Below are 26,372 nucleotides of genomic sequence, written 5' to 3'. Positions count from 1 at the left end.
AATTTTCAATAAAAGGAATTATAGAGCAATGAAAAATCAGAAGATGGCTTAGAGAGCCTTATAACCTCTACATATACACACTTTTGTAACCTGTATTTATTTTCTAAAGAAACAAATTTTAAGTAATGCTACTTTAACCAATGGAGAAAAAAATTCTATCAAAATATACAATTTCCATTACAGACTAGAAGGCTAATATTAAAAAAATAGTTGTAAGCCAAAAAGTTTGCTTATATGACAGGCATCATCCCTTTGAAGCATAAATCATCAAATAAGGTTTTATAAAAGATCGATCTGTGACCTTCTTCATTTGTAAGTTCTTGATAGATTCATAAAGCTTCAGTCCCAGTCTCTAGATCACGGTATATCCATGCTTCTTAATCCAGATTTCCAGAAAAGCGGGAAAACAAGTAATTCAGAATCTCAAGTGGGATTTGTGCTTTACCATGTACCTGAAAAATAATATTATAATACGTTATAATGATTATAAGAATTCTAGAATTTTTAGAATATTACATGTAAAAATAAGTTGACATTTTTTAAAACTTAAAATCAACACTGGAATAGGATGTTTTGCTTTCTAAAAAACAGATACTGTAACCTTTGGGAATATAAGGATTTCTGAAGTAAGCCAGAAAAGACACTCCTCTTAATAATTTCTATAATCTAAGAGCTTCTGGCTAGAATAATAAATGACTCTCTTTAATATATTATCAATTATAACCACTGGGTTAACTCAATCACCTAGGACTTTGAGGAAACCCATAATATTTGGTGAGAGACCAAGAAAGTTACAGATTTGACAGAGCACATGAGATGAGAACCACAGATTCAGTGGTATTGTGATCACATGCTGTTGTTATATTTCCAATTATAAAACTGATATTATTGCAAAGGTCTTTAAGAACTCAATTTATACTAGTAATTAAGATATATTCAAAAACTGAACTCCTTTCATGAGCAGGCAGCTACCCATAACTCAAGTCCAGAGTCAGAGACCTTTTGGTGCTGGCAAAAAACGAAAGGATCACTTACTTAGTCCAAATTCCCTGGACAGACAGAAAACAAGGTTCAGAAAAGTCACACGGTTCATTAGAGCCGAATCACAAAATCAAGACTAAAATCTAGGTCTTCTGACTCAGATTTAGTGCTCTTTCTACCAAGTTATAAGCCCTTTCTCCCTTTGTTCAAGTCAGTATAACCAAGATATTGGTTAATTGTCTATTTTAGATCAACAACAAATTAGGCAATGTTTTAAAGGGGCTTTGGGGGATACGGTTCACAACTTTAAGGAACTTAAAATCCGATAAGGAGGCAGGAAAATTACTAAAATAAGGCAGAAGTTAAGTGCATTTTAGGATCAGGATTACCTATCCAGGGTTTCCCAGAATCGTAAGAAAACTGGTCTATCCAGATGACGTTTGTGATAGCTGAGTTCTAATACTGTTACATCCCATTTCTGAACGTTTGGATCCAGACGAACTTCATCATATTTGAGATGGAAGGCTTTAACTACAGGGGGGAGAAATAATACTCTTTATTCAAACTGCAACCAAAATTATAAAAATATTTTATAAAAGAATAAAAATACCCAAACACAGACATTAATCAAAAAAACTTAAAAAAAAAGTCAACCTTTTTTCCACCAACCAAAGCTGTATTATAACCAAAGTGATCTTTGAAATAGAGGCTGAGCGCTGTAGTATCTCCCAAAACATTCAATTCAACAAAAATTTACTGAGGCTTATACATGCCAGCCACTGGGGACTGAAATAAAAAATGAGGTAAGGGTTTCCCTGGTGGCGCAGTGGTTGAGAGTCCGCCTGCCGATGCAGGGGACACGGGTTCGTGCCCCGGTACGGGAGGATCCCACATGCCGCGGAGCGGCTGGGCCCGTGAGCCATGGCGGCTGAGCCTGTGCGTCCGGAGCCTGTGCTCCGCAACGGGAGAGGCCACAACAGTGAGAGGCCCGCGTACCGCAAAAAAAAAAAAAAAAAAAGAGGTAAAATAAAACGCATATGATCCAGTGAAGGATAAGAAGAAGGACTACTCACATACAGTATGATAAAGGTAGTAGAATATCATAGAAACACAAGAGAATAGTACCTTACCCACACATCATGGGATTCAGAAAAGGCTTAGATAGGCAGGGTGGAGTACGAATTAGGCAAAACACAGAAAAGTGATCCAGTTAACAAAAAGAACATGCTCAAAGAGAAAAAGGTTTAGTCTAGGAACTAAAGAAATTTAACAAAATTGCATCATGCAAAGTAAGGTAGGGGAAAAAAAAATAACATAGGGAATGAATAAAAGCTAAGACCATAGAGGTTCAGAGCAATGCCAGCCTTGTAGGCCATATTCACGGGTTTGGACTTTTACCTAAGAGATGTAGGGATTCACTGCAGAGTGTATAGCAGAGACTGATGATACAGCATAGTAATCTAGAGGAGAAAGAGATTTGCTCTACTGGGGAGAAGATACACATATGACAAGAAAGATTCAAGAGATAATTAGCAAGTGAGAACTAATGGAACTTGGTGAGAAATGAAAAAGGAAGAAGAAACAACTGGAAGGTCTCTGGAAAAGGTTATCTGGAAGTAGATATTTACATGATATAAAAAGAGAGTCTAGCAAAGATCTAGAAGAGGAGGATTTCAGGCAGAGGGAACAGCTGATACAAAGGCCCTTAGATAGAAGGAAGCTTGGAATGCCCTACAAACAAGAACTTTTGTAGGCAATGTCCTATATGCAGAACCTATTCAGCTATGATAAGAAATCTGAATTTTATTCCAAATGTGATAGTAAACCACTAGATAGTTTGGAGCAAGGAGGTGAAATTATCTGATTTTCATTTTCAAACGCTATCTCTGGTTGCTGGGGAGATTAAAGACTCTAGGACTAAACTTCCCAACAAGTGTCTGCTGCCAAACATTAACAGGTGACCATAAACACTGACTTTGAATCTTCTTCCTTGATTATCCCGCTAGACCATCCTCACCAGTTTATTATTGTATTTGCGATCAGTTTATCATCAGTGGAGTGTTAGTTTTACTTGGGTACATGGAAGATGTTTACCTTTTCTTTCCATTTTTTACTTTTTTTCTAACATATAAGATATGATCATTACTATCACCATTATCATCTACTATTACGAGTTTCTAAAGAGAAAATGATTGACTGTTAATTTTTTTAAGTAGCTAATTTATAGATTGCTTGTTCCATACTGCTTGCAGACTTAACTGGCTTTTGATGTTAACTAATCAAGGTCTAATTCCTTGATGGAAATACAAAATAAACCATTTATGCCCCCCCAAAACACATAAACATTACTTCTAAATTATTTGCTTTCATAAATAAAGGTCTCCTCATTGAGCACATTATTTTTTTTGAATTTAATTCAAATTAATCAATTTAAACCAATTCATTAAAGGGACTATCCGTTATGGATTCAGAAAACTCACTTTCAAAATAATTATTATTTATATGTGTAAAAAATATTTTTTAAGTTTCTTTACACTTTTAAATTAAATGAAGTCAATATTTGAATACTCTCTATTGTGCTTACTACATGTTTCTCCTTTCTAATGTTCTCAGTATGATTTGCTTTAAAAATCATTCTTAAAAATACATGAGTTGTAAGTTTTAAAATGACTTATCTAAAGCCTTATATAGGGCTTCTCTGGTGATGCAGTGGCTAAGAATCCACCTGCCAATGCAGGGGACACGGGTTCAAGCCCTGGTGCGGAAAGATCCCACATGCCGCAGAGCAACTAAGCCTGTGAGCCACAACTACTGAGCCTGCGCTCTAGAGCCCACGACTCACAACTACTGAGCCTGCGTGCCACAACTACTGAAGCCTGCGCGCCTAGAGCCTGTGCTCCACAACAAGCCACCTCAATGAGAAGCCCGGGCACTGCAATGAAGACCCAATGCAGCCAAAATTAATTAATTAATTTAAAAAAATCAATAATAAAGCCTTACATAAAGGCCTATAATCCCCTTAACTAATTTCAATAGATTTAGTTTACACAGTATTTATTTTTCCAATAGAACACACAACTTTTAAAATTAAAACTGAATATCAGAGTCCAAAAAGGTTAAGTCACAAATGAGGGAACGTAAGGTTTCTCTCATCATACAAAGTATGTTATTAGCATGAAGCAATGGTGGCAAGCAAACTTACACCAAGACACCATAAAAATCTTTTTTTTTTAATTTTAAGGTTTTATTTAAGTTAGTTTATCTAAAATGTATTTTACCATGTAATCAATATAAAATTATTGATGAGATATTTTATTTTTGTCCTGTGTAAGTCTCTGTGATCTGGTGTATATTTTACACTGACAAAACATTTCAATTTGGACCAGCCAAATGTGGCTGGTGGCTTCTGTTTTGGGCAGTGCAGGTGTAACCAACCCCAGCAAGAACTCAGCCTCCAGTCTAGGGAATTCCCTGGAGGAATTCCAGTAAGTCCAGTGTTTCTTACTCATAAAGACATAATTTTTAAGCCTCAGCAAAAATAGAGGAAACAAAGTTCTTCTTATAAGAAGCCAGTTACCTGGGGAAACAATGAACACTAAAGCAAAATACTTCACACAATTCAGAATTGTTCATTTTTTGCAAACTGCATGAATGTTGTCAACACTTTTTTTGCAGGAACAAAGAAAGAAAAGAAATAGAAAGGTGCTCTTAAATAGTATTTCGGCAGATAAATGATGGCATGTCAAATGACAAAGGGACAACATAATACAGAAGATTATTAAATGAAAAAGTTTTCACAACGATAACTAAAAAGTTTGAAGAAATCATCATTTAAAAATCTTGATCAACAAATGCATGTAACCATTTCAAGCATAAGAAATAATATTTTGGGGATTTTCCTGGTGGCGCAGTGGTTAAGAATCTGCCTGCCAGTGCAGGGGACACGGGTTCGAGCTCTGGTCTGGAAAGATCCCGCATGCTGTGGAGCAACTAAGCCCGTGCACCAAAACTACTGAGCCTGCGCTCTAGAGCCCGCATGCCGCAACTACTGAGCCCGCATGCCTAGAGCTGGTGCTCCACAACAAAAGAAGCCACCACAGTGAGAAGCCCATGCACCGCAACGAAGAGCAGCCCCCGCTCGCCACAACAAGAGAAAGCCCGGGCGCAGCAATGAAGACTCCATGCAGCCAAAAATAAGTAAGTAAATAAATGTTTAAAAAATAATAATATTTTTAAAAGCTATATCCAGTTACAAGCTCAAATCTCCCATAATTTTGAAAAGATTTTATTTGGAAATTTTATACAATTCAATATTTAAAATCTTTTCTAAACCTCTGTATTTTCTTACTGTGCAATATGAAGAAAATATAATTTTTTTTACCAAGTACCCTCAGTTTACTCCTATGCTATATAGAGATTATCATTTTCTATGTGGGTTATGGGGAAAAGGTGAGGAGCTAGAAGAGTCAAGAGTTAAACGCAAGGAGACCAGCTAAAAGCTAAGAGATAACATATTTCTAAATTTCTGGCTTAGGCAAATTACTAAAAAAAAACTGACTGAGGCAAAGAACAGCTTGGGGATGACAGAGGGTATAAGACAATAGATTCCGCTTGGAACAGGTTGAGTCCTGATACACCGATGGGACTTCACAAGCAATCACCTGGTCATCAGTGAGACAGGCAGACCCAGAATATCAAGCTAGAGACATAACTTTTAGAAACAGAGGATACAGATGGTAACTGAAAGCTATCAGATCTCCTTGAGAGAGTATGTGTAATTAAAGGAGAAGAGAAGCGGGAATACAAATATGTCACTGAAAGCCAGAGGAAGAGTAGCTAGTGTCTGAGAAAATGTAACAAGCCCTCAGAAAAGAACACTTAAAAAGGAGGAAATGGATCGAGAGTAAAATTCTGATAAGGAGATCAAAAGTATCCAATATTTGGGTCACTGGTGAGTCTGGCGGGAACAGTTTAGTGGGCAAGCAAGAGAGCACAACTACAGTAGCCTGAGAATCAAACAGAAAGTGAGTGAGTAGAGACAATTCTTTCAAAGGCTTGGCTGTAAAAGGAAAGGAGAGCGAGCTAGAAGAAAAGGTGAGGTAAGAGGAAAGGGTTCTGTTTCCTTTTAAGATGCAAGGGGCAAGAGTACTTTCATTGTAAATGCTGCTAAGTAAAGAAGGAAGGTTGAAGAGAAAGAATACATCTTGGAAGAAAATGATTATTGTTAACTTTTTAAAAAATCTCTAAGTTCTTATCTAAATTTCTGAAGACTAACAATCTGAACAAAACAACAATGAATTTAGAAAGCATTTATATCTTGAAGACATTCTAATCATTTTTCATTACAGTACTATTCAACAAGGCAAGCAAGGAGGTAACACACAACAAAATTAGTGTTCACTGACATTTTGCTTTCATTAAAACTCCCATTCTCTCTACATCTTTGACTTCCATTTATCAAACCTGTGCATTACTCAGGTTTCTGAAATAACATAAAAATCTACCATCATATTAGAATTCATTTTTAAAACTGAATGAAGGCAGGAGAATAAGCAATTAAAAGCTTTCAAGCCTGGGCAGTTTCCAGCCTGGAAGAATGGTGGTACCACTAACAAAAACTAAAATTGCTTTATTAAAAAAAAAAAAAAAAAAAAAAGCTGGGTTTCACAGTAGCATAACCTACATTCATAATAACTAAAGTTGTTATTTCTAACAAACATACCTGTTTCATGAGGATGCTTTTTAAAAAGTAATTTTACTAATGTTACTAACTTAAATGGGTACTCAAATTAAATGATAATCAGAACATCCCTACCAATAAAAAGACAAGCTTAGGGCTTCCCTGGTGGCGCAGTGGTTGAGAGTCCACCTGCCGATGCAGGGGACACGAGTTCGTGCCCCGGTCTGGGAAGATCCCACATGCCGCGGAGCGGCTGGGCCCGTGAGCCATGGCCGCTGAGCCTGCGTGTCCGGAGCCTGTGCTCCGCAGCGGGAGAGGCCACAGCAGTGAGAGGCCCGCGTACCACACACACAAAAAAAGACAAGCTTAAATTCATCTACTTTTGGTATATCAATACATACCAAAATATGGTCAATAAAAGACATAAGACACATGAACTCTATCAATTTAACAGGTATCTACTGAATGCTTCCCAATGCCATGCTCTCTTCTGTGCTGATGATACACGAGTGAACGAGGCAGATAAGGCTGCTTGCTCCCATCCTGGAACTGGCATTCTAGCCAGGGAAGACTTACAGTACAGATATGAAAATAAGATAATGTCAAGCAACAGTGAGTGTCACCAGTGCAGTAACTGGGAGGAAGTAACGGCTACTTCCAGGGTGGTCAGAGAAGGGTTTCCTAAAGGACAGAGTACTTACTTGGCTGAGACCTAAATGAACAGAAAAAGGCCAGTCGTGCAGCAACCACTCCAGATAGTGGGAGTAGCAGGCGAAAGTCAACCCATTTAAAAACTGGCTAACAAAGTGAATAAAAGTGTAGGGACATGCAACAATATTAATGGTTTATTAATGTTGAGGGATAGGCAATAATTCACTGTTAGATGTAAGTACACAGAAAATATTAATGTTCCAAAAAGGCTTTAAAATATTTCACAGGTGCTTAAAAATTAAAATTCGTGGTACTTAACAGGAATCCTTTGGTATACACATCACTTGTGCAGAGCCATGCGGGAGGGAGGGAAGGAAGGAAGGAAGGAAAGAAAGAAAGCAAAAGCATTTCTATATTAGATAAGCAGTAAAAATAAAGAGACTCTTACTTTTAGCAAATATGTCGACTGGTGATCCATCAGGCAAAAGCCACGGCCAACCTTTGAACTGCCATGCAGGACCTTGCACAAAAACTGCTACAACCCGGTCCCTATAAATAGAACAGAGGGAAGGGAAGAGTGGAGGCTGAGTATCTCAAATACTCTTGGTTACTATAATCCTTACGGAAAAAGTCTCAGCATTATTCCTGCAATAGTCTCCTGTCAATACTTCTGTGAGGCAAACACATTACTGCATTACCGTAACTTTTCATTAGAATGTTACCATTAGAGTACACAATGATTGATACATTTCCCATGCCTTGTTTTTTACACCTAAGTCATTTAAACATAACTACATGCACAGTCCTGTACGTGATCCTTTTAGCCTTTTATCTCTGCCCCTTCTATTAATTAAAGGGCCCATTTTGCTTATGCAACAGGGAACAGTAGTATATCTGTTAACTGAAAAAGTTAGTTTTAAAAGAAAATCATTTAAAATTCAAACGTATCTTAAATATTTCACTTTAATTAAAAATGTTATAAATTATAATAATTTGCTAACCATTTTATAAAGCTCAAAGGCCTTATTTTGAGTTCTTCTGATTATCTGGAAAATAATCTGAGTACAGAAATCACCTAAACTTTTCAACGTTTTCAATTGTTTTACAACTGTTTCACTCACCCTAAATTCTCTAAGTTTTTTCGAAAGCAACTTGTTTTTCCCAAAGCAACTTGTTTTTCCCAGCCATTCAACTTCATTTTCCTAAAAAGCACAAATCTCTTTCTAGGCCCTCATATTTCATTAGCTTCTGGAAAATTTAATTAAACTGAGAAATTATAATAAGTACAAAAGCCGTAAACAGTTTAAAAGCCTACAACTAAAGAGGTGGGAACAAAATCATAACATCAACAATAATAACTAACACTCATTAGATTTACTACGAGCATTTACTACGTGCCAGTGCTGGTCTAAGCAGTTTACTTATGTTAACACATTTAACCTTCAAAACAACCCTGTGAGGTAAACTATTATTACCCCTATTTTACAGAAATGCACAAGCATACAGGAGAACAGTCCACTAGCCAGAAGAGAGAAGGAGGGAGGGGAGGAGTGTGGAGAAGAGAGCAGAGTGGGAGAGAGGTAGGGAAATCAATGATTGATCTTGTGCACTGGTTATGCTATTATCCTGTATGGGGGCTAAGAAATCACATGAATAGCCAACTCAGTGCTACAATGGAAACAGTTTTGACCTTACAACTCCCTGAAAGGGTCCTGGGAATGCTCAGAGGTCCACAGACCACACTTTGATAATCACTGCATTAGATGGAGACTCTGTACATCCAACAGAATATTAAGCCGAAGTTACCTCCTATTCAAGTTAAAGACTTACAGCAGTGATCAAAGTTACTATGAAAAACCACAGCTTAAAATTCTTAACCTGCTCAAAATCTCTAAGGCTAAAATTAAATCTTAAATAAAAAATTTCCTCCTTCATGGGATATATGCTCCATACTGCCTAAACCATCTTTGGTAATGGAGCACACTATTAAATGGCCTCTTAATTTTATGACGTAACTTGCACCATACAATAGTTGAAGGTCCAAGGTACCTGCCAAAGTAAAGAGGATTTGCTAGACAGAGGTCCCCTAGATCCTAGTGTGTCTCATAGGGTTAGCAGGGAGCAGGATAATAAGAATACTATTCCCTGGGGCTTCCCTGGTGGCACAGTGGTTGAGAGTCTGCCTGCTGATGCAGGGGACATGGGTTTGTGCCCCGGTCTGGGAAGATCCCACATGCCACAGAGCGGCTGGGCCCGTGAGCCATGGCTGCTGAGCCTGCGCGTCAGGAGTCTGTGCTCTGCAACGGGAGAGGCCACAACAGTGAAAGGCCTGCGTACCGCAAAAAAAAAAAAAAAAAAACCAAACTATTCCCAGTAAACTCCTGAGAGGACAATTAACAGAGAACAGAAGAAAGGTAAGGAAAACGTTATCCCTAGGTTATGACACTAATGGCTAGGACCTCATATATAACTCAAAGTATTTCTGTTAGGTACTAAAGGAGAATTCTAATACAAGAACCCTTGATTCTTTAGTAAATTTTTAACATACTAATATTCTCAATGGCTTTACTTCCTAACATCTTAAGACTAACGAGTACTTCAAAGGTAAATTTCAGCTAATGCATCAATGTGTTACACTCTCTATATCAGAGAGATGCACACTTAGACTTTGTATTTTTACTCTGGCTTAGATAATAATTTAATAATTTAAGGTAATTCATGTATCTGAATTTATACGCACTTTATATTACAAAGATTGGGTTGGCCAAAAGTTTGTTTGGGTTTTCCGTAACATCTTACAGAAAGTCCCGAACGAACTTTTTGGCCAAACCAATAGCTTAATATTTTATTAAAGGACATTTTAATGCAATAAAAGAGCTGAACTAGGGTGATGTTACTATTTTTGTTAAATTAAATTATTTCCTTACAATAAAAGTAACAATGCTTTCACTTATCACTTCTTACCAAAATATTTGAATTCTCCAAATCAAAAATCTAAAACATAGGCCCTCTAAAACAACATTAGTCTATTTGAAAATTTTGTTCTAAAAGCTGATCCAGAATAAATGGACAAGTGGAAAGAATTTTTACTCTCCAAGTTTTCCAGAAGTTTGTGTTTCTTCTTATAAGTAAAATAAAGTTTAGACATTCAAAATATATTACTTAGGTATTACTAGAATGTTAACATTACTGATGACCAAATTAGACATTAACACAGGTTTCAAGGATAGGTTCTATCTAGAACTCATGATAAAATCTGATACTCATTCATTACACAAAAAATTAATGACTATGTGAAAAATACAGATTAATTTACCAGTCTTGAGGCATTAGTTTAAGGGGCTGGTCTACTACTCTGTAAGGAACTGTGACACTAATTGCAGTGCCCCCTGGTTGCATCTGGTCTTTTCTTCTCTGTATTAGAGTTTCATTTTCTCGTTGGCAGCCTTGTTTCTTCTTTTCATCTGATGGGACAAACCTTTCAAAAAAACAGAAATGATTCCACAGGAATCGTTAAAAAGAAAAGAAATCGTATTTTGAAATGATTTTTTAAATAATGATAGTTTTAAACCAAAGACATTATTTTTTGAAATAAACTCACTCTGCATGTATAGATCATAATGCTTGAAGAGTATGGGTCTTTACTTCCCATGCCAAGTAGAACTCAAGCTCGCTTAGGCCAGAAGTCAGTATGTGTGTGTGTCAGTCTCACACACAGACACCCAATTTACATTCCTTCATCTAGCATTTAGTATTCCTCAAGATTATATAAACAACCACACTAATCCTTGATTTCTCAAATGCTAGTAAGAGGGAAATTTTACTATAAATCAAAGGTCACTTGAAATGGAGCTGACGTGGCTAGCTAGGTGGCTCAGTCTACCCAGGAGCGTCAGCAAACACCCCTTTCCACATGGTAACCACCACTCCCATCAGGATACAGAACATGTGCAACAGACCAGAAAAATTTCCTCCTGTACCTTTCAGTAAATCCCCATCCTCCTCCACCAACAGGCAACCATACAATTCTGCTTTCTATCACCACAGACAAGTTTTGCCTGCCCTACAAATTCATATATGCAGAATCGTACAGGACTGTACTCTTCTTTGCCCAGCTTCTTTCATTCAATTTAATGTTTCTGATATTCATCCATGCTGGGGGGTATATTGGTAGTGAACTACCAATGAATTCTTTTTTACTGCTGAATAAAATTCTATTGTATGAATATGCCACAATTTGTTTATACATTCTCCTGTGGTACATTTGGGTGGTTCCAAAATTGCAGTTATTACAAATAAAACTACTATAAATACTCTGGTATAAGTCTTTTTGTGGACGTATGTTTTCACTTCTCTTATATAAATACCTATGAGTGGAACTGTTGGATCATTGGGTATGTTTAACTTTAAAAGAAACTGTCAGAAAGTTTTCCAAAGTGGGATAAAGTATGAAGAACATTCTAAAGGCATCTCTGAGCTAGCTAGCAAGAAGTAAAGAACTCTTGAGCCAAAGACTGAGTAAAGTAGGGAACTCAACGAGGTTAGGATAACACTGCAGACTTCTTTCCATCCACGGAAGGCACTGGCAAACTAATTAAACTTAAGCTTTGTCTTTTATTGACACTATATTTCACTAGACTCCTGGAAGAGGAAACAAAGTCCATATTCTGCTCAAGGTAGAGAATCCAACAGAAGTTCCTTCTTTCATAGAGCTAGGACTCTGGGGGTTAAGTTCAGTATAATATAAATAATGTAAACTAAAAATAAACCCACCGCCCACCTGTTTTCCTGCCCCCCATGCCCACCCTAGCCCTAACCAACACCCTGACAAGTGCAAGAATAATCAAATCTCGGAATTGCAAATTGGACCTCACTTGGATTTAAAGCAAGAATTAACAACCCTGACCACAGTGACTGGTTCAGAAATAAATGTGTTATACAAGCCAGGCAAATAAGACTTAATCCTGGGATTTTTGGTAACCTGGAGTTTCTGATGGTCATCTTTGCCCCTGAAGTGGGAGAACCTGCTTAAGAGACAGAGAGACTAACTCCTGATCACTTCATTTAGCACTGAGTCCAGCTGTGTCAGAAGCTAGGACTAGTTATACTGAGATAATAAATTATTTTTTGATAAGGCTACTTTGAGTTGGTTTTTAATACTTACAACAAAAAGTGCTCTAATGAATACAACCAGAAATGATGCACAACTGATTGGATGGATATTTGTGATTTGGAGAAATATTTTGATATCCACTGACTCATCCAATATTTGCAATTTATTTATTCCACTTTGCATTCTATGAGGGTGAAGGAGTATGGGTGATATGATTCAAGTCATTACTGTTTAAATAAGAACAGTTCTAGTAAAATAATTTTCTTAGTATAAAATGCAAATGAGTTGATATACCGAGGTTAAGTTCCAGATTTTAAGTTTATGTTATTTTGAAAAACAGAACAATTTTATGGATATTTCACAGATTAAAAATATAGTTTTTGGGAATTCCCTGGCGGTCCAGTGGTGGTTAAGACTTCACCTTCCAATGCAGGGGTTGCAGGTTTGAGCCCTGGTTGGAGAGCTAAGATCTCACATGCCTCAGGGCCAAAAAACCAAAACATAAAACAGAAGCAATACTGTAACAAATTCAATAAAGACTTTAAAAATGGTCCACATCAAAAAAAAAATCTTAAAGAAAATAATATATATAGTTCCTTTCTCCTAAATAAAAGAAGTTGAAATTGGGGTGGGGGGGGAGAATTAACAATAATTTCTGGATGTTAAACCTCAAACTGAGAATTTAACTTAAAGCAATGTTAGATTGGCTATGCTCCCAGGTGCTTAGCAGACACAAACGCAAATCTTTCTGTAACTCAAAGAATTTCCACAAGAGAAAAATTCCAAGGAAAATGAACAGAAATTACTAAATGAAAACCATTAAATGAATAGTAAAAAGAAAAAAAACTAAACACACAAGGAAATGAGGTATAATGAACAATAATCAAAAGAAAATGATTAGTAAGGACTTCCAGTGATGCAGCTATCAAAGACCAAACCTGTAAAACAAGCCTACAAATATGTACAGGGAAAAAGAAATTATTTTAAAAAAAGAGAGAGAGACCAAAGATTTGAAAAAGAACTAAACAGGACCACTAAAATAGAAAAAATAAGATATCTGAATTTTAAAATGGAATGACTAGACTAGGGGACGGCCAAAGAAACAAACTAAAAGTTATACCTACAGAAATGATCAAGAATGCAGGTGACAGAGCAACAGACGGAAAGTAGAACTGTTTAAGAGACACGGATGGTGAAATGAGAAAGTCTAAAGTATGGCTCATTTAAATCCCAGAAAGAAGAAAGAAATAAGGGGAGATGAAAGGAGAACACACAGGTAATATCTAAAGAGATAAGAGCCAAGACTTCCCAAACTGATGAAAAACACAAATCCATAGATTCAATTCTGAATCCCAAGGTGGGATACATAAGAAATCTACACCTAGGTACAGCAGATAAACAAATTTAAAATGATCTTTAAAATAACAAGGTAAAGCAGATTTCCTTCAAAGGACTGATTACCACAGCTGACCTCTCGTCATCAACAAAGGAAGCTAGAAGGTAGTGCAATAATACCTTCAATGTAATAAGGAAAAAGTTAACTCCTCTGTGGTTTTCCAGAGTGGCTGAATCATCCTGCACTGCACGTGGCAGCAGGGAACCTGAGCTACCTATGGTCCAGTGTAAGTAACCCTCCAGTAACCCTTCTGCCTGCTCCTCCCCAGGCCTCAAGTGGCTCCCTCACGTGCGTGCGCTGAACAGTAGTTGATCAATGCAAGGGGAACCCTCTGCCTATCTCTGGAGCACTCTCTCCGTGCAATCTTTCCTCTTTGGAACTCTGCCCTGTGAGAGGACCATCGTGGCCAGAGTCACAAGTGTCATCCAATCAGTTTATTTTAAATAAACTTATGGTCCCAGTGAAACTTCTCTCAAAGATCATGTTTATAAATGTAAAATGTGCTTTTTCATATTCCATGACACAACCTTAATTTTGTTATTTGAAATGTTAAAGGTGAAGGCAGGTTTTATTTTATTTCGTTTCATTTACTTAATTGAAGGGCTAGAAAACTGAAGAATCCTCAATTTTACACGAAACCAAACAGAATCTATGCCAACATGAGCTATGGGTTATAGCCAGTACTATAATTGTGTGGAAGAGGTTTCAATTATGCATTAATTACATAGCAAAGCCTCCAGCTGACTCAAGCTGCAGGGGAGATGTCAGCTGCAATGAGGTGTTAAACAATGAAGGGAGTGTTTTAAACTGAGAAGAAAAATTAGGCATGATCTATCCAAAGAAGGTAGTCTTGTTAAATTGTTTGGCTTCTCTGTAGTAAGGCTAAGGAGAAAGATGCTAAAATTTAGTTTGTGATTTCCATGCACTACTTGCTATCTTTATTATAAAATAATATTTTATATTATTATCAGATCTATTTAAAGAGATGGGCCAAAATAATTATATTTCATATTCATCCAACTGCAGATTACTTGAGGAACTGCAGACTGTAGATTATCTGAGTAATCCACAACACTGTCAGAATACTAAACTTCACAAAAAAAGCCTAATAAAATATAAAAATATAAAACCTAAAAAGTCCTTCTTTCCACACTGTTATTAGGAAAAGGTTCACTGAAAATTTCACTCAAAAGTACTAAAGAAAAAATACTATACGAATACACTTGTATGTGCCAGTTACGTAGGTTTTTATACAGCTATTTAAGTCATAGGCACTCAAAATTCAATTCTGCATTTGGTAAAACCTGGAATGAGCAAGTATTACAACTTATTTTGCTACTCATTTTTAATTAGTCATAAGTTATTTAGAAGTAGCATGATTTTCTTTTTGGAGGTGAGGTTGTTTTGTTTCTTTTTTTAAGAATCATTGTCGTTACTTTACTGAGAAAGTTAAGCATCTGGAAATTTTAACACAGGATATAGATTTCCTCTTCACTTCTTCAACTATCTTTTACTGATGTCTAGGTTAAAAAAGTATGGTCCCTCCTCCTCCCTCTAGGAGGTATATACATCTAATTATTTAAAGTTCATATTACTTTTTTGGTTCTTTAACCAGAATTTGGAAGTGAGGAGAAGACAACCTGAATTTGTTTTAGAACCTCTTCAAGCTCTTCAACTGGAGCAAAATAATTCACATTAAAAATTAATACAATAATACCCTCTTCATTAAAACTTTGGTCAAGAGTTTCTATAATTTTCCCCACAGGATTCAGATATAAAAGAATATACTGTTTTGAAAACTATATTTGAGACTATCTGTAACGCCTATAGCACTGAAACTTAATTTTTGCTTTCTCAAAATAAATACTGCACTAGTAACACTAATTCTCAACAACAGTTCCATGTCCTATGAAAAGAACAGTTTAAGAAATTACTTACTTCAGGTCCTGTAGAAGGTCCTTTGCATTAAGCATGGTTATTAAAGAGGTGGTAGCTGCAGGAATTATGATAATGGGTGTTCGAGATCCTATAAGGACAAAATTTTAAAGGAGCAAATATGTTATTCAAAGGAATTATAGTTACTTTCCTAATTATAAGTTAAAAGTTTGTAAATTTGTAATTTTAACTCTTTCGAGCTAAAAAATATTTTAGTCAGCAGTGATACTCAGAATATTTAATGATCAGGATGACTTGAGCACTGACTACTCAGAACAGACACCAAACACAAACATTTGGTATAACTGCACAAGCATGCAATCAGCCCTGATTTTGTAAGCCAGCTTACTCACGTTTACTTTTTTAAAGTAAGTTTAGAGTCACAGGCACAACCTTACCTTTCTTCTGATTTGGGGGAGGTCTGGCTTGAGAAACTGTAAGAAAGAAAAAAATTCAAAATATTGTTATGAAAATCACATTCTTATTTTCAAACTGACAAAGTAAATAAGGCCTAAAATATTTGTATTTACATATGACTAGTTGTAGAATTTTTAAATGTACTGCAATCTTCTTAAATAATATTAAGTTATTTCTCTGCTTCACAAAACCACTACAGTGCCTTAGCACTTCAACAATCAGTGGTCACAAGGAAAGTGGATATGTGGGCATTGGTAGGCACTGAGTATCTACATTCATGGATGCTTGGATCTAGAAAAGGAAGCAAATAAATAACTTCTGAATTAACTGGTTACACTGTAATAAATGCAAAAACAGAGTACTACAAGAGCATCTAACTCTGGGGGAAGGGCTGGGAGAGGTAAATGTACTTAACCGCTGTGGAGGAAAAACAAAGACATTACTGGGGACTAAGATCTAAAATATTTACCTTTTTCTCTCTTTTTAAAATTTTTTGGGTTTTTATTAGCAGAAGAAAACATTATAGGCAATGAGTCATGTAAAGGTCTTTATTCTGCAATTGCCCGTATTATCAATAATTTTGAATACATGTTATAAAAACATGAATATTTGTATCTTTTCATTATTTGTATATACAATGGACTTTATAATACACAAAAATATTTGTTGGCATAATAATGGCAATATCAGCCTAGTTCAAGATTAACATATTTTACAATAAAAAGTGCTGTATGTTCAATTTTCAGTATTTATTCAGACAATAAATTTTTATTGACTGCCTTCTACATGCCATGTGCTGTGCTACAATTAATTTTTTTAAATCACAAAAAAATAAAAATTCAACAATTTAAAATTCGAATTCAACACTAGTTCTTAGAGATACCACTTTTAAAGGAAAGCACACAGATCTTTGGAATATGTTCCATTTTAAAAGCAGTAAAATGCTAAATTTTAACTAATACTTTGTACTCCTTTATATAGCTATTTCATTGTGAGAAAATATTATGTAGTCCAGAAGTATGATTCTTCTAGCCACAGAAAGCAGAGAAAGATATATACAAACACAAGTTCACACACATATTTATTATAGTGTTCTCATCTTTCTTCTTCCTGAGAAAAAAATACTAAAATTTTCTTAAATTATTTTTAGAAATAGTACTCATGGATACATCTGACATGTATACATGGATACGGCTAGACAGTGTCATGTGGAATATAATACAATCTCAATAAATATTTAGAATTTGCTGGCGGGATACAGGAATGATGGGATGGACAGAGATGGATAAACTGGAGACGGGAGCTGCTGGGAGAATGACTAAGGAGAACAAAGGAATCTTCAACTGAACTACCACTGATTTGCTAAGGGAACCCACAATGGACTCTGGAATACAGGAAAAGATTCTCTAAAATCAAGGCTGAGAAGACTTAATGTAGCAAAAACACAAAATATAAAAGCTCACATATTAAAAATAAACTTTAGGTGTTTAGTAAAAAAACAAATACAATTAAGGACCAAGACAGGGACATGAAGATGAACAGGCTAAGGATAAGCTTGATTTAAAGGGTGAGGGAGGAGAGAGCAGAATAAAACGAGTCCACAAGGAGAGTGATGGAGAGCAAAAGCCTGTACTCGGATGATCTCGATTCTATCCCCACTGTGCCGCTTGGCAGGCAAATTACCCCGGCACGCTAAGAGGAATGCCGCTCAGCTTCAGTTGTCCCCAACCATAAATCAGAGATAACAACTTCTACATCTTGATTCTGTTTTAAGAGTCTTAAAAACAACAAGGCAAGCTGTCCAGGTCCTGGGCCCTGGGCATATTTACCATTCACTGAACCTCGCGGCCACCGCTGATGTAAACTGCTACTGCTTCTTGTGCCTCTACCACTACCACTGCCTTCCGCAAACGCAATGCTGAGAAGAGGCAACTACTGTTACTATGCTTGACTTCAAATATAATTAATATTCTTTACTTAAGTATTTATTCACAGCCTATGTACAAGGCACTCTGCTAGGTTCTTATTTTTTATGATGATAAATAAAACAGAAATAATCCCTGCCCTCAAAGACTTTTCAGTAAAGTAGGGGAACCAGACCATAACAAATAGGCAAACAAACACATATAAACAAATTTGACTACATAATATTAAGGAGCAAAGAGAATGTACACTGATATTAAAGTGTCCTTTAGACAAAATGCTTAGAAAAAGCCTCTCAAAGGAAATGGCATTTAAGCATTTAAGCTGAGGTTTGAAGGACAAAAAAGAGCCAACTTGCAAAGAACAAGTGAAAGAACAGTCTTGATAAGACGTAGGAATGTGGGCAAATGCCAAAGGCAGGAAGAAACTGTCATGCTTATGGAACTGCAAATGTGCAGACAGACCATGGGGACAAAACGAAGAGTGGCAGGAGATGAGGTTAAAAATACACGTAGGAGCCACTTTATGTAGGGCTTTCTAGGCAACGTTAAGTTTGTTATTTAAGTGCCACTGGAAAACCCTGTAACTTTTAAGCCAGAAAGTGACATAATTTGATTTTCACATCACACCTTCTGTAAGGGAAAAACAATAAATTTAGATAAGGGATCAAAAGGGGGACAACCGTGAAAGCAGGAAGCTGAGTTAGGACTATCACAGATATTCTATAGTGGTGCTACCCAAATTATGTGCGGTTAAGCATAAGGTTTTTCTGTAAACTTTCCAAGGTCAACTAAATAAAATACAGTAACAATGAACGGTAGAAAACTGGCCATGCACCTGGATGTTGTGCCAGTACTGTACCCTCAATTCCTATCTGTATCTTGTTAGGGACCAGAACTAAACAGGTAATGGACTAATACCAATACTTTAAGATGCACTAGTCTAGAGAAATGCTGGTGGCTTAGACTTGAGTTGTGGCAGTGGAGATAAAGAGAACAGATAAATCTGGAGTACAGAAAAGGTAAATTTGACAGAACTCACTGACATTAGATGAGAAGAATAAGCAAATATGAAAAATAAAGAGTAACTCCCAAGTCTTGGACTTAAGAAACAGAGTTGATAGCGGTGTCATTTATTCATAAAGAAGCAGAAGAATGTGAAGTAACACATCTTGGGAAAAATATCGAAGAGCAAAGGTGTTAAGGTTTAATCAGTTTTAAGATGCCTATGGCACAACCAAATGTTAAACAGATGATACCAGAGGTAGGAAGAATTAGGGACACAAGTTTGAAAATCATCAGCACGTAGATTTAAAACTATGGAATGAGGTAATCCAACCAACACCTAGGTTATAAAGTGGATCACTGAACAGGGCTAACTCCCTCTCTCAATCTCACATGACCAGTAAGCAGATAAACTAGAGTTACAGAGTTATGGGTACTCACCTACCCATTGCAGAAGACCTATGAAACAGAAGTAAAGAATGAAAGCTGGAGAAGTGAAGTACGTGATGTGAAAGAGGCAGCAAGAGCAGGGATATGTGCAAGAGGTTTAATGTGGCTATAAAAGGCAACAACATTAAGTTCCAGGACTGCAGCTTATCAAAGGCTTGTGTTTCTTAATTCACTGGAAAGCATGTGCCTCTTGTTAGTTATATTCCCTAAATGAATGTTTAGAAGTTGGGAATAACTGTAGACACTTTAAAATATTAAATTGACCCAGGGACTTGCCTGGCACAATTAGTGCTAAATAAATATTTGATGAAAGAATAAATAAGAAAAAATGATCAAAAATGGAACACCATGGGACTTCCCTGGTGGTCCAGTGGTTAAGAATCTGCCTTCCAATACAGGGGGCGCAGGTTCAATCCCTGGTCGGGGAACTAAGATCCCACATGCCTCGTAGCACAGCCGAAAAAAAAAAAAAAAGGAACACCATCCTTGAGTTCCTTCACTGAAGGGAAAAAGTTCAGTGCCCTATTTCCAAATAATTCAAACTCTAACAAATAACAGTATAGATCTATGCTGTCTCATGTATAACGTTACATTGCCAGAAATGTTTTTGTGTGGTTTTCTTTTTCAACTTTAAAAAGATAATCCAGGTGAACATGCCATATATTGCACAATATGTCTTCAAAACTGGGCATCACCCAATAAGCAAATACATTTAACAATCTGCAAAACAAGAATTCACTGATCGAGACAAAGAAGACAAACTGCTAACGCCCACTCAAGTCAGGTCTTACAGACAAATGAGCATTAAAAACTTATAAAATAATTAATCACTGCTTTTGGAATGGTGGGTAGGGATTGTGGACCTATGGGAGTCAATCAGTGAGTGAAAGGAGACCTCACATGGATGGGCGTCAGAGTATTTGTTATGAGACATTAGATAAGATTAATTTCAACCATTTTAATCACCATGGCAGAACAACTGAAAAAGAAAGATGGAATATTAGGAGCTGAGAAGACCCACAGCTCCTTACCTCACATGTGACCTTCCCCAGGATCACATAACTAACTAGCTGGTAGAACCCAGCTCCCTTCGCTTTATGACATGGCACATTTGAACAACCGGCTTTACTCAGGTATTAGTGCCACCCCTACCCCTTTCCTTTGTCTGCCAAATGATTTTGAGAAAACGTGAAATGGAGACAGTTATTTATCACACAGCACAAAACAGAGTTAGAATCCTCAGGTGGTGATTTCTTCCTTTTTATACCATTTCTGAATTTCTCATGTGATCTTCTTTAGACTGACCAACTACAGCCTGCCATCCCTCCCTTCCAAGGGAAAACAAATAATTCTGTATCTATCATTCAACTGCCTCCACAATATTCCTCTACTTTGCAGGCTATATTCCTTGGGTCCAACTCAGTCTGCCCATTCTTATTTCCTTGACTTTTTCTTTCATTCCTGAAAAGAGCTCCTTTAGCTTCTCCTAGTTTCTGGCACTGAGTACACGGAAGGCATTCAAATAATATTTATTAAATTTAATTGCTCTTCCTTATACTCTCATTAACAGCTTTTGGAATGGTCTTCTCTACTGAAAAATAGTGCCATGGTCCTGGCATCTGAAAAAAATTATATCCAATGTGCTCCAAATTTAACAAAGATTTCAAACAAACCTGTCATTTAAAAAAAAAGTAAATACTAGTCATGTCAAGACCCAGGTTTATGGATCCAAGACACAGTGAAAGAGCCTACAAAACCATCCCAATATAAACCTCTTAACATCATGCTTTTAAAGTGCTTCCAGAAATTTGAATACCTGTAGTCTACATAATTTTAGAATTAGCCTATGTATGAATGTACTATGAATAAAAAGATATACAAATCTGTACTACTGACACTAACAAACTGAAAAGGAAGATCACCCAGTCAAATTCCCGACTGTGCCTTTTCAATTTCTTCATAGCCACTTTTAACAGCACTGATACTATGCTAAATGCAAAAATAAAACAAATGAACACTAAAATCAAATCCAAAACACCTAAAATGAATATAGCGTTCATATCTACATGCATTTATAAAGATCAATCTTTTTAGGTACTAGGAAGAGGAAAAGAAAATACTGCTAACATACTGGGTTGCCAAAAAGTTCGTTCAGGTTCTTCCATAAGATGTTACAAAAACCCCAACATTTTGGCCAACCCAGTAACTTCAATACTACCCTTGCTTATTAACATACATATTTTAAAAAATGATTATAGAACCTAATATGCTCAATAACACAGATATCTGAAAATCTAAACATCAAAGCTGCTTATCAGTCTATTAAAATTATGGTTCTATGCTTCTGTAGGAAAAAACAAAAATCACATCCACCGTACTATCATGGAATTCAAACAAGGAATTGATGGGGGAATGGGTACATAATAAATAGCTTTTTAAAACATTTTTCTAAAATCTTAAAAACATTTTCTTAAAAATTTTCTTTAACTCTTCAACTATACCTATTTACAAATAAACGTTCTTATACTAGTTTTGAAGTATTTTACGTAAAATTTCAATTCCTTCAAAGCATTATACATTATCAAAAATTTTCACTGTCATGATTAAAGAAAAAAACAAAAATCAAAAAGTTTTATATCTTTACCTGGTCTTGGTACCGGCTGTGCTGCAGGAGTCTGCGTCTTACGGGCTGAGGCACCCTCCTTTAAAAGAATAAAAATGGGTATGTTAAAGTTCCTTTGCATAATAAACACTTTCATTTAATTACTGCAATGAAATTCCATATCTGTCTCTCTCTCAGTCACTCCACTAAAAAAAAAGGAAAAACCTCCCCTTATCTTTTATGCTATTGGTTGTGAAGCAGTAAGAGAAATCTTTAGTGGGAATATATTTAAATTGTTACCATTCAGTAGTTATTGTAAGTAGGTAGTATTTTTCAACTATTCAATGATTTGCTTAATTGCTGGCAATTACAATATTCTCAGAAATGTCATTACCAGTTTAAAAATCAAGTCAATCTTTTTTTCCCTTAAAGAGTCTCAAAATGAATAAATGATACATAATCTCACATTAGAAAGATGAAAGTGTTACTTTGAGTTCATTAAAAAAAAGCAAATATTTCAAATTAAATGCCTTTTAAAATATTCAGGGGAAATAATCCATTTATAAAGATGAGATTTGTTACATTTAAGAGTGGTTGAAAATATCTTAAAAACTGAATAACAAATCTCAACTAATTACTAAGCATGTAATATATACAAGGAAATATGCTATGTATTGAAGTACATCAATTATATACTCAAGAATAAATGCCTCTAAAATGCTTAAGATACTTCAAAAGTTATCTATATTTAGTGCAATAGTTTCAATCATATTCACACTAAATTCTTCATTAAAACATTTTTCTTTATAGAAAGCTACAAGTGTAAATCTCAAAAACAACTAGTAACTCATGGAGATTTTATTCTAGTTGTATTCAAGTGAAGGAAATTTGATAAATATCACGGAAGTTACATAAATCCATAATAATAAAAATCACTACTACAACCACAGAAACATTTCTAAAGAAGTCCTGCTAAACAATGTTAATTTTAATCGTATTACATTTTCTTCAAAAATTTGGAATGGTAAAATCATTTGGAATGATAAGCTACCCCAAAGCATCTTTTTTTAAAATGATTATAAAAATTAGTACTAACACAGAGAATGTATTTCACTTGGAATTCAGTGGGATTCCTGGCATTCAGTTAAAAAGCCAAAGAAACCATTCTTTACTGCAAAAAATAATAGCAGCAGAGGCAACTAGCAAAAACTTTTTTGGGAAAAAGGTCCCCGAAGATAGCAGAACATCCTTTTCCAATATTTTCACTGTTATGCATTTAGTTATACATTGTGTGGTTGAAACTGAGTCACTCTGGATGCTGGTTTCATGGATGTGTTAAGTTTGTGAAAATTTGTCAAGCTTACTAATGATATGGTCATTACACTACAAGTAAATTATATTCAAGTAAAATTTTAAATGTAAAGAAAGTGAGTTATTATTAAGGTGGAGAGCATATTAAACATTTAACTTCATTTAACGTGCTGAAATTTCTGATTTATATTTTTCTCTAAGTTCGTGTTAGGGGACACAACGGCTTTTACTCTCTTTGTAAATCTAGTACCTAGAACACTCAACAAATGTGTGTCATATTGAACTGAGTCTAGACTTTTAAAAATCAGAAGCCAAGGGATAATCATTAAATAGAAATTAACTAGGCATTATATAATAAAATAACAAGATTAAGCTTTAACCATATTACTTTTAAATCCTTATATGTAAATACAGACTCATTGGGTATGGTTTAAGTACACAGAGAAGGAAGAAAAATAAAGGAAATGAGACAGGAAAAACAATGAGCACACACATATGGAGACCTCTTTCTGTCTGCATTTGACTATAAGGCTGGTTGAATCCAAATCAAAGCCCTCTTCACCTGAATAGAGTAGACTTAGATCAAAATCACTAGAATACAGCACTAGAATGGAAAAGAAAAATCTTTTCCATTACAAATTATTACCCCCTTAAGTATTTCTGTCTACAACACTAGACCCCTTTAAATATCAATAATGGGCATTTTATGTTTACCAAGTAAGCAATCTTTGCTTGATGACCCTTTCCCATTCCAAATCATTCCTTTTGGCAATAAGCCCCTGGTTCCTGGTCACTGGGCAAGACATATGTCCTGGGCTAGGTCTTTTGAGAGTTCTTCTTTGATATGTGTTTTATAAATTGGAGCTCGCCAGTCACAAGGCTATAAGGAGGTTAAGTCTAAAATTACAGATAACCGTGTCTCTTGACCCATGGAGAAAACCCATCTGCAGAAGGACATAATGAAGTTACTGTTAGGGAAAACACTGACTGAAACCGCCCGCCCTGGCCAGGCAAGGACAGTAACAATCTGCATGAGTTATTTTAGGACAGAAGATCCTGTAAGGAACACAGAACTAACAAGACACCACCAACCGGAAGAATATGGGAAAAGTCAAAAGGACAGAGGAGATGCCAGTCCACATGTCCTACCAACCTCCCAGAATCCTCCTCACTGGAATCCATCTTGGCTGAGCGGTTCTGCACGCCACCAGAAAGGACCCTGAGTCAGAATGATTGGCCAGAGACAACCCGGAAACTAACCCCACCACCATAAAACCTGAGACTGCAAGCCACGTGGCAGAGCAGTCCTCCTGGGCTCCCTTACCCTCCTGCTCTCCGCCAGGACGCCCTTTCCCAATAAAGTCTCTTGCTTTGTCAGCACGCGTGTCTCCTCGGACAATTCATTTCCGAGTGTTAGACAAGAGCCCACTCTCGGGCCCTGGAAGGGGTCTCCCTTCCTGCAACATTACCAGCATACAAGAAAACACATGGAATACAATATCCCTCATCATATCTATCTAGTTCTAATGGCCTGTAAGAGCTATTCTCCTGCTAACTCTTCTTGATTCTAAGAGCCATTAAAATCCCTCATCTCATTCTATGCACCCCACACAAACAATTTTTGTCTTAACTAGTTGAGCAGAATCTGTTAATTGCAACCAGAAGAGTGTTATCTAATTTTGTCTTCTCAGATTCACTGAAAATTCTGAGTTGCAAAAAGTCACTACAGTATAACTTTGCTTAATTCTGAAGTAAACACACACAAATAAGCTCAAACGCACACGAACATACACAGCTATGACACTTCAGTAGGCTGTGGGCTCCTGGAATGAAAACCAGGAGACTTTCGCTAATCAAGTCGTTAGTTCATGGCCATTTCTAGGACGCCCTAGCCAACACTAAGAGCTAAAAGCTCATTCTACTCTGACCTGAATTATTTTTAAATAAATTTGTAGAAGTCATTGCATAAAGGACCTCAGAAACCATATAGTCCAATCCCAGCACCCTTTACTCTAAAGATGAAGAGACAGAGGTGAAATAGTTTTTCAAAGGCTACATAGTGGTATATCTGGCATATATTAAGAAACAGAAATAATAATTGGCAGTAACGTGGGGTAAGCCGACAGTTCTATATTTTTAAAGATATTTGGATTGGGGGGAAAGTACTACTCAGCTGGGAAAAGAAAAGTATCAGCACAAAAACAACTAAAAGAGCTGACAAGTTGTGCTAACTGGAGAGGAAAACCTGCTTTCTCTTAAAAAGTCAGAATCATTACAATTTCACTAAGACTTGAGGCATTCTGGAAAAGAAGTAACTGATAAAAAGGGATGGGAGAAATAGTGATAGAATCATATTTGCAAAACGTAACAAGACAAAAACAAAGTAAACTGTTTACAGTCCTTCCTTGCCTTCTTTTAGCAAATGAGATAACCTAAAATCTTCTGGTATTGAGAGACAGAATAGTGGTATTTGCTGCTTAAACAAGTAGAAAACAAAACCTTAATATAAAATATCATAAGAAAGAATATTTGTAACAAGTATCAGTATGCAAAATATACTACATTTAATTCTGAAAGATGCTATTTATATGAAATTTAATGAAATACTGAAATTGCTTAATGAGGAAAACATACAGAATATATATGCAGATTCTAGGAGTTTATAATCTACCTCTTTGACTACTGTACTTATGAGAGGAAAAGTAATAGTTTTAAAAAGTAAACAGATACTAATTTACAGTTGCATGTTTTTTCTTTTAAAAAAGTAACTCATTCCCATGAAATCTGGATTTGATATTCAGAATTCCCAAGTATCAGGATTTTTTTCTTTCAGCAACTGAATTTTTAAGTTCACTGAGTGAGTCTTCAAGTATTTTGGAAAAACTATGTACAAAAAGGAAACTGCAACT

General features: G+C 36.0%; 1 protein-coding gene across 1 annotated transcript in view; it reads right to left on the bottom strand.

Annotated features, from left to right (window-relative positions):
* Window positions 1-415: 415 nt before the first annotated feature.
* Window positions 416-26,372, bottom strand: part of CDC73 (cell division cycle 73) — a gene marked incomplete at its 3' end in the record, with an annotated part of 87,533 nt that continues 61,576 nt past the window's right edge. The window contains exons 11-17 of the mRNA XM_079697281.1: window positions 22,195-22,252; window positions 16,155-16,190; window positions 15,760-15,847; window positions 10,629-10,790; window positions 7,761-7,861; window positions 1,371-1,512; window positions 416-452 (exon numbers count right to left, since the gene is read on the bottom strand). Coding sequence (XP_079553407.1) covers window positions 416-452; window positions 1,371-1,512; window positions 7,761-7,861; window positions 10,629-10,790; window positions 15,760-15,847; window positions 16,155-16,190; window positions 22,195-22,252 — 624 coding nt within the window. The remainder of the gene's footprint in view (window positions 453-1,370; window positions 1,513-7,760; window positions 7,862-10,628; window positions 10,791-15,759; window positions 15,848-16,154; window positions 16,191-22,194; window positions 22,253-26,372) is intronic.

Source organism: Hyperoodon ampullatus (genome assembly GCF_949752795.1).
Source record: "Hyperoodon ampullatus genome assembly, chromosome: 2".
Classification (NCBI taxonomy): Eukaryota; Metazoa; Chordata; class Mammalia; order Artiodactyla; family Ziphiidae; genus Hyperoodon; species Hyperoodon ampullatus.
Note: the sequence above shows the minus strand (reverse complement) of the source record. Positions and strands in the feature narration are given on the sequence as shown.